Source organism: Myotis davidii, unplaced genomic scaffold (genome assembly GCF_000327345.1).
Source record: "Myotis davidii unplaced genomic scaffold, ASM32734v1 scaffold379, whole genome shotgun sequence".
NCBI lineage: Eukaryota > Metazoa > Chordata > Mammalia > Chiroptera > Vespertilionidae > Myotis > Myotis davidii.
Genome location: NW_006290553.1, coordinates 2,105,511 through 2,123,673, shown reverse-complemented (window position 1 = coordinate 2,123,673; position 18,163 = coordinate 2,105,511). Strand labels below are relative to the sequence as shown.

Genomic DNA, 18,163 nt, shown 5'->3' with positions numbered 1-18,163 from the left:
GACAGGAAGGGATAGTGACTGAGAGAAACATCGATGAGAGAGAAGCATCATCCATTAGCTGCCTTCTGCATGCCCCCTACTGGGAATGGAGCCTGGAACCCTTACACGGGATGATACCCAACCAACTGAGCCACAAGGGCCAGGGTGATAAGCTTGTATCTTTATACTTTGAAAATACTGCATTGGTTCTGGAGCATATAGGCTGTCCCTATACTCAGATTTGATGTGAATTTAATGTTATAGTAGAATTTCAAAGTGTTTTTTGTTTGTTTGTTTTTGTTTTTTTTGTTTTTCATAATATCTTTTATTTTTCCTTTTTTATGTACTTATTTATTTTTTTAAATAAAATCTTTATTGTTCAGATTATTACATTTGTTCCTCTTTTTTCCCCTCATAACTCCCCTCCTCCCAGTTCCCGCCCCACCCTCCGCCCTCACTCCCCACCCACTGTGTTTTGTACATAGGAGGCTTTCAGAAAAAATTCAAGTTAAAATTTTAAGAGATGGAGTGGTACACTAGATCACTCTTAGTGTCCACTGGAAGGTTCTTTTAGGTGGTATAGTCCCCTGCTATAATTAGGACATATTTATATATTTGGGAGCTGTTAACCACACTATCTACTTTAGGCTAAACCCCCACCCCCAGAAAAATGGGGGGCTGCTCCTCACCCCTAGTTCTGGTGCCTCCCATACTTGGCCTATGAGGCTGGGTGCAGACTGAGCTAGGAGCCTAGTGAGCTGATTATCAGAGTCAGGCTTTAGTGGCTAAATAGAAAACAGCTTCCAGAACAAGAGAAATTCCTTCTCCTATATTATCATAGGTGCCATGCTAACTCCTGCATCCAGCACATGCACATAGCTAATGGGCTGACTTTAGCAGAGAAATGGCCCCAACCCTAAGACAGCACTCAGGAGGTGAGATATGAGAGGGTCTAGGACAGCTGTGTTCACAAATGCAAGACAATAAAGCAAAGGAGAGGACATAGCATTCCGATATACACGCCCACTGACCTTCCTTCTCCAGAAACTTTGGAAGCTGGCCTAATGGGAGAAAGGGAGATTCTCGACCTGACAATAAAAGTGATATCTCCAAGTTCCTCATTTTTAATCCTGAACATATTTGATTGGAAAACCATATTGGGGGGCGGGGGGGGAATCTTTTCACTTCACTGCACTTTTTATCATCTGCAAGTCAGACAATTTTTTAAAAATATTTTACGAGGTTCTTTCTTTCTATGCATCTCATATGCACCTGTGGGTATACAGGGAGAACTCAGTGATTCTCATTGACTAGAGAAGAACCCGGCTCAGAGGCCTGTGACCTTGGCTCAGAAAGCACCCTCAGTTCCTTTGCCACGACACAGTGATCAGCTGAAAACACCCACAGAGTGACAGATATGGGTCTCAAGTGAATGATTAACTATGTCCATTTCCCTTTGACATAGAGAGTGCAGCCTGTAATAGGTGACATGTGTGGTTGCTGATTCATTTCATTTTTGCTCATCAAATGCAAACCCTCAATTTAAAAAGCAACCACGAGGAAAGCAGCAAGAGGCTCTTCAGTCTGCAGCTTGCTCCGGAGGCAGCTGGAAGGACGGGAGGAAATGGGCACCGCAGAGGAGATATAAGCAAGGAAAAGAAGGAGGAAGGGAAACCCAAGATCATCTTCCCAGAGCACAAACTCCTGTGATCAAAGGAGCAATCGAGGTTATCCCCTGGGGGCTCAGAGCTGACTCCAGGGTGACTGAGGTGGAAGCACCTCCTGTAGGAGCTGTGGTAGAAGCCGCATTCGACCTACCGCTGCAAAGAAGAGTGTAAGGGACAGCAGGCTGGCCTTGCTTGGATTTTCCTATCAAAACTTTTGGGTCCCGCTGTGAACCACCCTGTCTTTGACAGGATGACCAGGATTGTCCCAACCAACCCTCCTGGTCTGGCTGCAGAGCACCCGTATTTCACAGAGGGCTCATTCTCCTCAACTTCCCACTCCATAAATCATGCCACAGTCACCCACAGGGCCACATTCACACTCTCCCTCACTCCCACACCCAACCCGCCATTAAGCCTTATTGAATGAGAAGACCTCTTAAATCTCACTTAAATCTTCCTTCTTCCCCCTGACATCACCTAGTTCAAGGCTCCCTGTCTCATCTGGCCTACCGCAATGCTTCTCACTGTACTCCACTGCAGTGTTTTTTCACCATTACACAGAAAGGTGAAAATGAAAGTTACCCTGTCAACCTGCAGATTTAAATCTTTTAGTGCTTTACCCAAGAGTAGGAAAACTGCCCTCCTGTTAAGCTTCACCTCTGCAAGTCCTCACCACAGCATGTGGAGGCCACAGTACACTGCTGTGCAGACCCTCATCCCAAGAATCTCCTCCTTCAGGAGGCCTCCCAAGTCTCCATCTCCACCTCAGTAGTCTAGATGTCCCCCCCCCTCCCCCCGCCCGCGACTTTGTGGTCGTAAAACATCCTATATGCATCTCAACCGTTTTTGCAATATCTATTTAGTTGCTTCCTCTACTTGGGCTGTGAGCCCCCACTAACAGCACACAGGTTGTAGCCCTGGCACTTGGCATATGGTCTAGCAGATCACAGACCCTCAATAAAATACAATTAAATCAAATATAAGAGCAGAGTGAAAAAAAACAAAGCTTTATCCTCCCTCTAGCTGGAGGCCAAGGTTCTTCCCTCTGGTTTTGCACTACAGAAAGTCCATTTACAAGTGTCTGTTTCTACCAAAATTCAGACCAAAAATATCCAAGCTTGAAGCTACTTACTCTGTGGCTCTATGGCTACTGTTGTAGCAGAATCCACATTCTAATTGTTTGAACTCAGTAAACAATGCATAAAGTCCCATTACCCTTTTCGTGAGCAGGTGAGGCAATTCCTTTTCAGTAACACACTCCTCTGGAATCTTTAGCATGACCAAGAATGTTTTATTTGATGATAACTCAAGTATTTCATTTTCATCTTCATCGATGTAAGTTACTAAAAAGAGTGGAAGATGGAAATAAAAGGTAAAAATCACATATGCATAAAGTAATAAACTTATTCATTGGCTGCTACACTTTCAAGACAAACAAAATGAAACAATGAGCACTCATCAAGGATAAAGCCTGGGAAAAGTAAGCAAGTATGAACAGAAATGCTTTCCCCTCTTGGTAAAACCGAATAATGATAAACATGTTATTTGTTTGTTTTATGCCATAGGGATCTCAGCTTCCATTGAATACAGACTGAAGGAAGGGCCAAAGGGCCAGCGAGATGGAGTGGGAAGAACGTGAATTTCTTTTGTTAAACTGAACCTGCAACTTAGCTATGTACACAGGTGTCAAGGCAGATGCCGGGGGACAGTCAGGACAGGGGGACGAACAATGGGTGATGGGGACAGAGAGTGGCCAAAGGAATCATCATGCACCAGAACAGAGCGGGACTCGAATATGAGCATGTGAGCCCATGTCTTGAAATCTCCCAGGGAGACATGGGCATGAAGTCATCACCCGTGAACACGTCTCACAGGATAGGAATGTTGACACACTCTGTTTGCAAAAGGAAAACCAAACTGCACTCAGAGCCCCGGGGTGTACAGGACAATGAGTTCTGTGTGGCTGCTTGTGCTCTAATGACTGAGCTAACTGATTTTTATGCAGTCAGAGCTAGAGGAAAAACACACAAAGTGAGGAGCCAGGACCTAGAAGTAGGACTCACGGTACTAATTATGCTCCTAATTCTGCCTCAGCCTCACCATCTGAGCCCACGCACAGACCACCTCTCTGACCCTGAGAAAGGTGTAGGTGGGTGGAACTTTCCGTAGACTTTTTTCTCAATTTCCAAGCTTTAAAAATAACATAATCAGCCTCTGTAACTGGACTTTGGAAAGACCCCAGTGGAACCAATTCAGTATTTCTGATGGGAGGGTGCATGAAAAGAAGGAAGAATTCTGGGACTTACTCCCTGAGACAGTCTGGTAAGGTGAGACATGAGGAGCAAGGGAATGTGCAGAGAAGAGCTGACAGAGCAGCTGAGACTGCCAGCTTAGAAAGGCCCAGCTACTCAAGTCTGGTGTGCTGGCCTCTGGGAACTTAGGTTTCAGAGAGTTCCCACCATTCGCTGATAAGTGTGGCTCACTGTGCCTCAACTCTTTGTACAAACAACGCGGCTTACCATGAATATCTTTCCTTTGGAGAGTCTGGAATGTTAATAGGGCCAGACAGAGGCTGCCTATGTGACCAACCCCAATAAAACCCTGGGCACTGAGTCTCAAATGAACTTCCCTAGTGGAAAGATTTCACAGCTTGTTGACACAACTCACTGTTAGAAGAATGAAGTGTGTCCTATGGGACTGCACCAGGAGAGGACTCTTGGACACTTGCTTCTCCTGCACTTTACTTTATATCCTTTTGCTGTAATAAATCATAGTCATCTCCACAACTACATGCTGAGTCTGTGAGTCCTCCCAGCACTCACTGAATCTAGTGGTAGATCTTGGGGACCCCAAACACAGGAAATTACCCATGCATCTTTATTTGTTGTAAGTCGCTCATTACATTATTTTGTCTCACAATAGCAGAAAACTTGCAACGTACAGGAATCTGTAGCAAATCAAGATATTGATAAATTCTGTAATAAAAAGGGGTTTTCCCCTTATTTTATATTATATGTTGGGATCTTAGTGAAAAGGTCACTTGTAGCCTGCTTATGTTTTTGCTACTGCCATTGGTTATTTGTCTTCATTCTTTTGTTGTTGTTGCTGTTAACATATCGAAAGCCATTCCCCATGTGTTTGAAATTCTTTGCAAAGATTATTTTAATAGCTGCATAATGTTCATAACTGGCTTGCTCATTTTCTTACATCTTTTAGTGTTTTCAGATTTCCACTGCTATAAATAATGCTGCAGTGGATATCTTTGAGCTCTACACCCACCGTGCACATTTCCAAAGTAGATATCAGTGCCTGGGAAAGGAAAAGGGTGCCAGGGGGTGGATACAGAATTCACATAACTGTTGAACTCAAGGGCCCTGAGAAGAGATGCCATTTGGAAAGACATTTCCAATAATAATAGTTCTAATGACCTATATTTAACTTGTATCATCGAATAATGAATCTGTCCCAAGACCTGGATAAATAGATGTTTGTTAACATAACAATAGCAATGGTTTTACCCAGTCAGCAAAGCTTGTACATTATTAATGAGACTTCATCTGGGCAGCACTTTCCATGTAGAGAAAACTATGAGGGTTTTTTGTTTGTTTTGTTTTGTTTTAAAGCTTAAAACATATAAAGTACAATTGCAGGTACACAAAACCAGCTCTTTGGTTGGAATATTAGCAATGAGGCAGCAGAGAGGTGTCTGCAGGAGGTAATGGAGCTTGTTAAATGTCTCCTAGGAAGGAGGTGGAGGTAAATCGCATGATGATGGATCAGATGAAAGGGAACCAAGAGAGAATGGAGGCAGAGAGGCCAGTAGATTGGGAGAGAGAGATTTTGATTGACAGCAGTGGGAAGTACAAGGAAGGAAGGGGAAAAGGAAGGAGGGAAGAAAGGAAAGAGAAAACCCAGGATAGTGGAAATAGAGCTGACTTTAAAGGTAACCAGATTTAGTTTGAATCCCAGCTCAGCTATTCATTAGCCATGTGATCTAAGCAAGTCACTTAAATGAACTCTGAAGCTGTTTCTGCAACAGAAATATCAACATATACATTGTAGGTGATGTTAAAGATGTAAACCAACACTCATAAAGTATGAAGCATGGTGCCTTGTAGTAACTGGGTAGTTAATGATGGAAGTTGCTATCAAGATACAACTAAGGAATGACTGACAAAACTTGGTCATTACCTAGATATGGAAGAGAAGAAGAAATAAAAAATGTTCCAAAATATCAAGTAACAGTAAGACTAATGGCTACTATGTACAGCATTATGTACAGACACATGGATAATACTTGTAGATATTTCCTTATGCAATTCTCAAATCACCCTATGAGTTAAACATTAATGTTTTCATTTTAAAATAAAGACATTGAGCCCTGGTTGGTGTGTCTCGGTGGATAGAGTGTCTGTCTGTGCACCAAAAGGGTCATGGGTGTGATTCCAGATCAAGAGCATGTACCTGGGTTGCAGGTTAATGACAATTGGGGCATTTGAGGGAGACAACCAATCCATGTGTCTCTCCGTATCAATGATCAATGTCTCTCTCTCTCTCTCTCTCTCTCTCTCTCTCTCTCTCTCCCTCCCTCACTTCCACTCTCTCTAAAATTCAATGGGAAAAATATCCTAGGGTGAGGATTAATAAAAAAAAATTAAAATAAAAACATTGAGGCTTAGAGAAAAAGCATAATTTGTTCAGTCAACTGAGCTAGTAAAAAGTAGGGTTGAGTACATTTGCAGACTCAGATTCAGAATCACTTATATTTTACCCGTGTGGAAACAGGCCTAGTGTGTTGAAGAATTGGCCTAAATTTAGGCAAATGCATGGTGGGCTCCTCAAGGGAAAGAATAAAGAATGTGAAAAGTAAGACAGCTGAAAACAAGCTTCAGGCACCACATGTGAAGGCCAAAGGCAGGAAGAGCAGGAGACCTAAAATCCAAGAGTTCTGTAGACCCAGAAGAGTACAACACAGCTAACAGAGCTGAAGGCTGAAAATAGGTCAGGGGATGGGAGGCAGGCCATTCATTGGGTTTCATGATCAAACAATTGTGGTGACCTTGGGAAGAACAATTTGGAGCCAAAGGATACAAGTGGTTTAGGGATACACAGGAGACAAATCTGAATGTAGACCACTCTTTCTAGAAGTTTGCCAATGAAAGAATAGAAAGAGAAAAAACACCCAAGTGAAGTGACAAGATTCTAGTGGAAGATTACTTTGAAGGAGAGATGGTGCTAGCACATTGGAAGAGGCCCAAGTTGAGAAGAGCCTGAGGAAGCTTAGAGAGAAATGGATCATTCTGAAGGTCCACAGGTCAGAACCAACTGGCAAGGATTCTATGGAGAACACAGGTGAAGGGGTCAGTCTTGGGAAGGTGGATAAATATATGCAACTTGAAGGAAAGAGGAACAGGTGAAAATTGCCAAGAAATTTCAAAGTACTAGGCCTGCTATTATGTTCCTACCCCCAAGGGCCTTGGTACTTGGAGTTTCCTAATGCTGTCTCCTGGGATTTTCCCATGACTCATCCAACACCAGGGAGCATTGTCAAGACCTTGTAATATCATAAAATGGAGCTCTTTTTCCCAACTCACAGGTAAAATAAACCCACTCAATACAGCATCACTTGGAAAGTCCCCGCTTATATGTTGGTACCATAGCGTCCCTACTCACTGAAACCTGGATGTTAGAGAGCACAGGGGTCAGATAGAAATCCATAATGCTGTGGGGTATCACATAAGGATCCCTAGAGTATTAAATCTAATCACCTTTAAATCATATTTCTAAGCATCCATTTATTTGTCACAGTTTGGTTTTCATAACATTTTAAATATTTTTCCCAAACCAAGAAAAGTTTCATTAGAAAGGTGTTACTCCCATCTCTCTTCTCCCTGGTTGTGGCAAATTAGCAGAGAAAGTAGAACCCTTGAGAATGCTTAACTGATTCTCCAAATTATCCAAAAAGATGTCTTTGAGAGCAGGGAAGGTTTTTTTTTTCCCCTTTACTCTTCACACCAAGGAATTGCTCATTCCTTAGGGAGGAGAGAATCCATTACTAACCTTTTTCCTAAAGACCTGTGAATTCAATAGGATTCCCTGGGCCCTGTTCATAACACTTTTCATTTAAAATGATCTCATTGTCTACAGTGAGCCTGTGAGAGTGCTGTCTTCTCTTTTTGCAGTGTGCACGCAGCCCCAGCTCAGTGTCTTAGCTGAACCATGACCCTGAATTTACAATTACTTCAATGGCATGCCACAGGTAGAGTGGCAGGAGAGCCCACCCCAGGTGCAGACAATAAAGGGTGCACAATTTTCAGAGAATCAATAATAAAACGACCATAGGTTGCTCTGCTGGGATTCTTAACAATGTCAGTAACAAGATCCACCTCCCTACCCAGTGCCTCAACCTCGGTACTCCATTGTCTCTTCCCCCAACTAGTCACCCTTTGCTGTGTCCACTCCAACTCCATAGTTACTAACACCTCTGCCACAGAGCCTCACTCTGAGAACTACAGAGCCCTAAGACATGAGATTCCGGAGTTGAGAGGAAGGGAAGAGAGAGGAGAATAGCAAATGTAGTTCCCGATGAACCTCACTTCCTAGTGAACTTGGATGGCACAGGTACAGCCCTTGACCCTCTAGACCAGGGGTGGGCAAACTCTTTGATTCGAGGGCCACAATGGGTTCTTAAATTGGACCGGAGGGCTGGAACAAAAGCATGGATGGAGTGTTTGTGTGAACTAATATAAATTCAAAGTAAACATCATTACATAAAAGGGTACGGTCTTTTTTTTTTTCTTTAGTTTTATTCATTTCAAATGGGCGGATCCGGGCCGCGCGGGCCGTAGTTTGCCCACGGCTGCTCTAGACAATGCCATTTCCCCGGACAGCAGCATCTTCCACAGAGGGCTCAGAAATTCTACAAGTATTTGATTCCTATCAATGGGCTTGGCAGTTAGGCAATGGCTGATCTTTGCAGATTGTCATCCCAGAGTGCCCGCAGAGCTGCTGAGGGTGAGGCTGAGACTCACAAAGGGGAGCCCTGTCCCACCCCTTTGCACTTATTGCAACTCCGCTGTCTATCTCCCACAGGCCCAACCCCCTGACGTGCCAAGTAAAATAAAAGTATTTCTCTGATTTAACAAAAAAAATAGTAAAAGCTTGAAAATCTCTTACAGCATTAACATTTTAAGAATACAATTTTCTAAAATGGGAAATGAAGTTTGCACTACAGTGTTAAAAAGTTCTTTCCTGAATACCATCCTATGAACTTGGCTGTCCCCTGAGAAGCTGATGAGGGAAATAGAACCCCTTCCTCTGCAGATTGCTCTTTATGGGCTGAAGGGACCAGATAACTTTTGGGGATGGAAGACAGCTCTTGAGTCTTGCACTTTAGAATCCCGGATGTTAAACATCTACCCCGGTTGCATCATCCTTTGTTTTGGGCCCCAGATGCCAACAGACAAATCTGTCGACTTTTAGGATGGCATCAGCTAATTGTGATAGGACCAGGCTGTGTGACTCAACTATAGTTTCCACATCCACACGTGGGAGTTGATGGGAAGAGGGAGTATCAATGCTCACACAAAAACAATTGTCCTTAGCATGATGGAAGAGGTGTAACACCTCTTATTAACTTCTCCCCACCTCAAAACCAGCCTATTGCCTCAAAGAATGATCTGTCCCATCTCAAGAATGTCCTAAGTAAGTAAACGCAGTGCCTCACGTTGACACTGTTGTCAATGTGAAGTTGGCACATGCTATCGATGTTTTCCTATTCCTTCAGGGGCCATACCAGTTTGGGAAAGGACCTGAAAGGATTGGGAGGGGGAAGAGCTGGAGGTGAATGGCAAATGCAGTTCCTGAGGAGAATTCCCAGGACACCCTCCAGAGAGACCCAGGGGTTTCCTTTCTTGTGCTCATTCTCTGACTCGGTTTGCTCTGGAGAGCCTGACTCAACCCAAATCCTCATGGGACTGAATTACCCTCAAGAGTATCCCAGCTCGCCAGCTTAATCCAGGGCCCTGGTCGGGGATTCAGCAAGAGACAACCATTTGATGTCTCTCATATTAGTTTCTGTCTTTCTTCCTCCCTTCCAAAATAAATAAATTTAAATAAATAAATAAATAAACAAAAAAAGAGTACCCCAGCTCCAGAGAGTTCCCTCACCCTACAATCACTCCCACATACAACTAAAAACAGTTTTCTTCTCTCCTGTTTTGAATTGAAATGTTTGCCCACCAGAGGGTGCTATTTTTATGCATCATAAAAATCTTAATACTGATAATCATAAAAAATTGGAAACTACCTACAAGACTTTAAAATGGTGTGGAAGACTACCCGATGCAGTCATTTAAAAAAAGAGGCTTCTAAACTTATTGTGGTAATCATTTCATAATGTATATAAATATTGAATCATGATGTTGTACACCTGAAACTAATAGATATGTCAATTATACCTCAATTTAAAAGTTTTTTAAATGTTCATAAATAATTTTATAATAAATTGGAAAAATGATCTCAAAATACATTAGAATCCTAAAGAGTAGGCCACAAGACTACAAATAAAAATCTGATCTCACATTATTTTTTATATTCATGATAAATAATTTTAAAATGAGATAATTAGGTAAAACATACAGTTAGCATCATGTTTTCGTTTTGTACATACATACAACATAAATACAATATTGTTATGTCCAAAATAAGCTCAAATAATGACAGCTTACAGGTACATGGTTCAAGTTTTTAAAACTCTCAAATGCACTATTCATTATTTTATCATGATAAGCATATACCAGCTATATAAGGTGAAGTACAATAATTATTTTTACTAAACAAACTATAAGAAAAAAGTCAACAAACAGGTTTAGAGATACAAAAATATCTCAATCAGTGCTTAAGTAAGTTAAAAATGTAAGAAATCTTCAAGATCCAATGGGCAGAGTTTAAAGTAAAACAGTGGTTTCCATACTACTTCCGGAGCTTATAAACAAACAACAAAACAAGAATCATGTATTTCTCCCACCCGTATAACACATTCCACACCAGTTTTAAATTCAAATTATAAATAATGAAATAGTAATGAGTACATATACCATTTCAGTGTAAGTCATAAGCATTAAACAAGTTTTCTTAAAATGTCATGTGTAAATCCTCTTACCTCCAATAAGACATAAGCTTATGATGATCACTACAATGAAACCTACGAAAATAAAGGCGATGGCCATCCACAGTTTACACTTTCCACACAAAGTCCTATTACAGGCGCTCCAAGGGCTTTTCCGTTCAGCCTGGAAAGCAGAGGGAGATTGTGAGTTAGTCCTTTGGTTTCAACAAGCATGTTTGAATACTTAGTATGGGCCAGTGACACAGAAGCGAAGGCAGCGGGATTCTGACCTCACCGGGGTACAGTCTACTGAGTCAAGTTTACAAAGGGGTGGAATGGGACTTCACAGAAAAGTTAGTAAGAAATGCCCTGGGGGCTCTGAGGGTGGGCAACCGGCAGGATGTTGAAGGGTGGACAGAAAAGTTCTTCAAAGCCACAAAAGAGTATCCCTGGTATTGATTCATAATGGAAGTGGCCAAGAGCCTGCTGATTGATTTCTGGGTTTCAGGGGCAAGTAATGAGAGTTAAAATTAGAAAGAGTGAAAGGCTGAAGAATATTTGAGAGGGTTCTGAATGCGGCCAGAGCAGTTTGTACTTAATTGGGGTGTACTGGGGACCTGTTGAAGATTCTGGAACACAAAGCTGAATGAAAGTTTCAAAATAAGGTCATGTATAGTATAGAGTGGACACAACAAAAAAACCTAAAAGGCTACTGCTGTGACCCAGACTAGGTAATAAGGACCTGAGAAGGGAAATGAAGGGAAGGATGGAAGAGACACCAGGAAATAAAGCTGTAATGGGCATAGTGAGGCACAGAGTGGGGCCAAGTAAAATAATTACAGCCAATACCATTTCTCTTCATCCTAACAGCCCTGCAAGGGAGGCTTTAGCCCACTTCAAAGATGCAGCTCAGAGAGATTGGTCAGGACGAACCCCTCTCTGTGTCACTGCACAGCTGATGTGCTCTCCCTTTCGTCCACAGCCGCCCCGTGTCACTGTGCAGAGCTCCAGGTTATGAGCGAGCCAGACTCCCCCACTCCCAGCACTGCCACCTGCCCCTAAAAGGTCCCCTGGCTCTTCTCCCACTGGGCCACCAGTAATTCCCACATGGACAGCATGGGAAACAATGGAATATGACAGGGGAAAGTATGTTTCTGTATCGGAATCCCAGTTATACCACTTAAAGTCCGGTGACCATCAGCAAGCTACTAAAGCTCCCAGCCCCAATGTCCTCAACTGTAAAACATAAATAATAAATCTATTTTTAGGGGCTGCTGTGAAAACTAGAAATCATGTGCATGAAGCACTTGCTAACAAACATTAGGACCTGAACACATGGGCATAATCATGATTGCGTGTCCCGCTGCCCCACAAGCAGCTGCAGCACCTCCAGAGGCTCGCTCTCAAACTGACTGACACCTTGTTCAGATCTCCCCCATCAGGATTTTGGTGGTGGCCACCAGAAAAGGAAACTGTGTGTCCACTATAGTTCACACGTTCTCAATGAGTGGTTGCCAAGCCTGGCGGCACATCAGAATCACCTGATAAGGAATTTAAACTACACAGACCTAGGCCCTACCCGGACCTAGGGGACCAGGGTGTAGGGAGGTGGGGGCATGCCCCAGCTTATGACTTTCACCCTCCCAAAGTGAACCAATTGTTTTGCCAGGGTTGAGACCACTGGTCTGAAGCCGCCCCCACTCCTCAGGGGCCAGGCCAGATCTCTCCTGGTGGAGGCCTCCCCACCACCGCACCCATGGAGAGATGCCCCAGTCCACGAAGCTCACCTGTCCACGCAGCTCACCTGCTGCTGCCCTTCCTGGCTACATGTTCAAATATAAACAGATACTGGCCTTATCTTCCTAAGTAAAGTGAAACCACATCAAGGGAAGGGTGGCTCTTAAACTTCCCTGTTTTTGCGTCCCACTCTTGTGCCTCATACAGGTAACAGGCATTTCATAATGTGTTGCCGAGTTGCAGAGGGCTCCAAAAATGTTAAGAATGTACCTTGAGAAATTCTAGAGTGGAGGTCACTCTTTGGAGCACCCAAGTGCACTCTACGCTGGCTCTACAGATCAAGGGTGAGGGAGCAATAGATGCCCTGGGACTATCTGAACAGATGAAAACACTCTCGGGGTGTCTCTGGAGTCCAGGGACAAAGCCACATCTCATCTCCACCTGACGGCGGCGGAGAACTGCTCCAAAGTCACCAAAGGCAAGGGCTCGATAAGGCCCGTTGGGGGGAAGTCCCAGTACAAGGAACCTTTAACTGTTCAGGACACAGAAACATATCTTCCTGTTTACAGAGCCCCCCAGACACGGACCATTTTAGTGCTGAGACAAGGGGCAGCTGGGACCATCAAGATGAGTGCAGAATGGTCCCGAGTCTCCAGTGAGTCACAGAATGCGCCTCAGTGCACCGCCTTGATTTCTTGCCCCTTCACTTGTGCTGTCCCTTGGAGGTGGTAAACCTAGACCCCTGGTGGTTTGAGACCACAGTTCTGTGACTTCCTGGGAGAAGTCAGCTCAGAATTACACAGCCCTCACCTATAAGAAATGCCTCTCCTGTCCAGCCCGAAGCTTCCATCCCTCAGCCTGGCCCCCGAACCTGTCTGTCATCAGCCCCGAGGCAGAGCCCACTACCCCTGGCATGACTAATCTTCACAGACTTAAAGTCAATACAAAAAAGCCTGTTAGCCACTCCTGACCCAAAACTAGAGTGCAGTGCTTCCCAGCTGTCTGTTCTTTAGAACCAACCCAGGAATTAGTATTTTTCGGAAGTGTCCCCAGGAGAGCCCACTGTGCCCTGAGGGTGGACAGTCTCCGATGTAGGAGGTGTGCACTACCTGTGCTATCCGAGTCTCCCCTCAAAACCCGATCACGGAGATGTACTGCCTCTTTCACTGGCTTCCTTGTCCTCTCTTGTCCAAACGTTAGGCCATGAGGAGAGGCCACAGGCAGGTTCTTCTGCAAGGTGCCTTGGAGATTTTTGCAAACTGCACCTTACAGTCTATGATGGCACTAAATGGCTCAAGAATGTGTGTGGTTTTCCTCTGGACATTCCTCAGGCAGTCACATCCCTCTTCAGATAAAAGAATCCAAATACATGACACAGAGTCCTTCAATAATGGCTAGGCTACCTCTCGCTTTGGTACAAAAAGCTTTTCTTCTCTGGCTGAGTCAGAGGCAGATATTACATAGATCTAGGGACATCTAGCATGCAGGAAACTGAATTTTATGATTTTCATTGTGGGATTTAATCCACTTGCTGATCCAAGCACAAAGGAGCCAGTTGATTCTTGTCCTAAATTCTGAAACACTCATTGCAATGGGGCTAATTTTCAGCTAGCCTATTTATATAAACTCTTGCCTGCCTCAAAACGATCAATGTAGTGGATTTTTATGATGACGATGATGATGTTTTTATTTCTTAAAATGTTTCTGTAACTTGTATTTGGAAACAGGTCAGAGCTTGTGTAATGAGCCATAAAAGAAAACCGGTCTCACTCCATTACCCATAATTTCTTTTTCATTTTTGACCCAACCATATTGCCATGTTTATAGTGCTGGCAGACAAAGTGAAGTTCAATGACTTATATTCCTTTCCCTTATAGCCCCAAACCCAGAACAAGAACGGGAAATACGTTCTCTCCACCACCTTTGATACTCTCTCAGCTCAACCTAGAAAAATATCCATGAAGTGGAATGGCTTCTTCCCAATTATCTAAAACTGTTCCCTACTTCTCACCCCTCTGTCCATCTACCTGCAATTCCATCATTCCAAATATGCTACCTAATTCTTAAATAAACCTCTGTAAATTTATGAACTGACTGAAATTAGTAATATGTAACTTAAGTTGTTACACATAAGAGTATAAGTCATATATTATATTTACATATTTAAATTATATGTTGGTATATATCTAGCTGTGTAAAACAAATAAAAAAAACCAGCATGGAGCCTGGCCAGTGTGTCAATGTTTGAGCATCAATCTATAGACCAGAAGGTCACAATTCAATCCCCAGTGAGGGTACACGCTCAGGATGTGGGCTTGATCGATGGTGTGGGGCATGCAAGAGGCAACCAATCAATGATGCTCATCATTGAGTTTCTCTCTCTCTCTCTCTTTCTCCCTTCCTCTCTGAAATCAATAAAAATATATTTTTAAAAAATTAGAAATCTCAACATATAGTTTAAGGAGACCACACACAAAATTCTTAAACGTCTGAATCTTGTGCTTGTGCTACACAACACTTTAAAGAATTCTATATTAATTGATTTTTCCATTTAAAATACACTTCAACCTTATTCTATAGAACCAAAGAGAAAGGTTAGATAAGGGCTTTTTTCTATTTTTTTCCCTTTATAAAAAGTTTTTTCCCCATTCATGCATTTCTAGAATGTCCTCCAAGTGCTCATGTAACCCCTCACCTTCATGCCATTATGTCACTCACCACTTGTTTCCCATTTGGTGACCTACAAAGTAAATTCACAAGGAAGTCTAGGCTATCTGTATATATACCTGAGTCCAGAGAAGTTAGTAGTACAGCGATTTCAACCTGTGTGCTGCAGCAGGCACACTGGTGTGCTGCAAAAATTTTGAAAACATGCAATATCTGATTATTTAGTCAGGGGCACTCACCTCTTTCCCCTTAGATGGTCAAACTAAAACTTGACAATAGTGAACACAATAGACATCTGGTGTGAATGAATTAAAATTATACTTTTTTGTTAGATCGGCAAAATATGTATTTTTTGGTGTGCTATAGAATCTTAGTAACTAGTATGTGTGTCATGAGATGAAAAGGGCTGAAAATTACTGAATTACAACATGAAAGCGCAATCTGTATTGGGAGGTGCTAAACAATGCTAAAATACCGATACAGCGTACCCTACATATGTTTGGCATTTTCTTCCACTCACTGTTTTCACCAAGGCACAGCCAGGCCTGGGGAGAAGCCGGGTTAGCCACATTACATTACCATACCGGGAGAGCTGGGAAAACAGACCTCAGCGCTTTGCCCCAGGACACATCCTTTGGCTTTGAAGCAGTCGCCAGAACTCAGATCTCTGGACTCAGTCCCAAACCATGAAGTCTTCGGGCTGTCCTGGGTCTATCTATCTAATATGAGGCAAGTATTCCCAGTTCCCATTCCTGACACTTCCTTGGACTGACGCAGCACGCCCACCGCTGTGGCCATGGGCACAGGATTAGACCATCTTCCTCCAACTTCCCTTCTCCAGTGGTGCTCAAACATAAGGTACCCAATACTCTCCCAGGTACCTATAGGCAACTGTGAAAGCAGACTTTACAGTATTTCTAGGGAGCAGTGTGGAAGCAAAGACAATGCTTTCACCTTTTGAATGTCCTGCTTATCCCTGAACTCAACAGTTGGGCAGCCAGAGTGGGAGTGGAGGAGCAGAGTAGAAATACCAGGATGGAACCATAGGCATGGGGAGTTCCACGTAGCCAGTAAAACTCAAGCGAGTCTTAAGGTTAATCACAAGGTACATGGCTGGGAATCCCAAGTGTCTGTTGTTTTACAAGCGTTTGATGAGCATGAATAATGTTCCCCCCGCAGCGAGGGCTGAATCAGGGGAGTTCAGCCAAAACATTACCAAGGACTTCCTTGGAGATTGAAATAAAGCCGAAGCAAATGAGGCGCAGTCTAGTTCTTTAGGACAAAACCTTTGAAATTATTTTCCTTCCACCAAGCAGGGCAAGTTTATACCCCACCTCCAACCCCTAGCCCTTCTTGTTCTTGATGCTTTTCCCACTCTCCCCATCTCTCTTGCTGTGAAATCAAGTGGCCACACTGAGGAAGGCTAGCAAGTGTGTGTGTAGGGGCTGTGGGCCAGGCTGGGTGGGCGGTGGGGAGGACGTGGGAGGAAGCAGCAAGGTAGTAAGGAGGGAGTCAAGGAGGTTCTGGAGAAAAGGAGAAGACGCCATCTATCGCTCTAGTTCTATTTGAGAAAAACAAAACAAAACACAACTAAAAGTTACAGGACTTTTTTGAAAACCATCTCTTTCTCTGGGGATTCTCTCTCGGAAGAGAGGAGCCACACACCTCCTAGGTGGGATTCTTCGAAGTTGCGTGGGGACCGGGGGGCATCGAGGGGCCTTGGGCTCATTCCGGGGTCCACCCCCCTGAGGGCTTCCCATCGCGCACCACCCGCACCCATTGTCGGTGGCGCCGGAGAGCGGCCTGGAAACCCGTCTCAGAGGAGCCCGGCTCGGGTCCTGGCGGGGAGCCCGGATCCCAGCGCGCTCGGGCGATGTCGCGGGCGCCAAGGAGGCCTTACCGGGGCTGGACGGGGCTCCTCGGCCGAGAAAGGGACAACCTGAGCGGCTCCATTGAGAGGCGTCTGCTCGTCCGGCTGCCCCTCGAGCACCGAGAGCTCCAGCTGGTCTCCGGGCGATGGGGTCCTGGCCCCTTCCATGGACGGCAGAGGAGGACTAAGCCCGCCGGGAAGCAGGCGGCACACACCCCACCCCAGGGTGCAGAGTCCAAAGCTGCCTCCCGGGTGGCTCGCTCTGCTCCCCCGTGGGTGGAGGGCGGGGCTGGGAGAGGGAGACCTCGGGCGGCGGGCGGGGCCAAGGGCAGGGGAAGGCTGTTTTTCTGGTTTGTTCAGGGCGCTGCCCGCGCTCCTTTCCCTGTTCGTGCAGACACGAAGCAGGAGGGCCTGGCTGGCTGGCCACTGTGGCAGGGATGGGCAGGGATGGCCTGGCAGCGCTGTGCAATGGGAGAAAGTTGGGTTTCCGCCCCCAGGAGCTGTCTGTTTCTGGGATTTGACCCAGCTTTCGCCGCCTAGCAAAAGTTCATTCATTTTGTCAACAAATAATCTGAAGCAGCTCTTGCTGCCCGCATACAGCCAGGTTCTGATCAGATGAAGATGGCTAGCAATACACAGGAACAGCTGCTTCCTTCCACAAGCCCAGGGGCTGGCAGAGGCAGCATCAGTGGTGTAGGGAGGGGACAGCTGGCTTTGGGGCCAGACTGCCCCAGTCAACCCCTCTCACAGGCTCCTCTCTGTGAGACCTGGGGCATCACCTCTCGGTGCCAGTTTCCTCACCTGGAAAGTTGGCATAACATCAGTGCCTACCAAATGGAGTTGTTGCCCTGGTTAAGAGAGCGGATGTCAGAAAAATACTCAGAACAGTGACTGACAGCAGATATTCATAAACATTGGCTATTATGCCCAGCTGGTGTGGCTGAGTGTAACCCATGAACCAGGAGGTCACAGTTTGATCTCTGGTCAGGACAAATGCCTGGGTTGTGGGCTGGATCCCCCGGTAGGGGCCATGCAGGAGGCAGCCGATCAATTATTCTCTCTCATCATTGATGCTTCTATCTCTCTCTCTCTCACTCCCTTCTTCTCTGAAATCAATAAAAATGTATTGAAAAA

The 18,163-nt window shown here is 44.6% G+C and overlaps 1 protein-coding gene across 1 annotated transcript in view; it reads right to left on the bottom strand.

Annotated features, from left to right (window-relative positions):
* LOC102770671 (chromosome unknown open reading frame, human C3orf52) overlaps window positions 1–17,640 on the bottom strand; it is a 30,657-nt gene extending 13,017 nt beyond the window's left edge. The window contains exons 1-3 of the mRNA XM_006763610.2: window positions 17,060–17,640; window positions 10,810–10,939; window positions 2,862–2,989 (exon numbers count right to left, since the gene is read on the bottom strand). Of these exons, the coding sequence (XP_006763673.2) occupies window positions 2,862–2,989; window positions 10,810–10,939; window positions 17,060–17,584 (783 nt within the window). The 5' untranslated portion in view covers window positions 17,585–17,640. The remainder of the gene's footprint in view (window positions 1–2,861; window positions 2,990–10,809; window positions 10,940–17,059) is intronic.
* Between the last annotated feature and the right edge of the window lie 523 nt (window positions 17,641–18,163).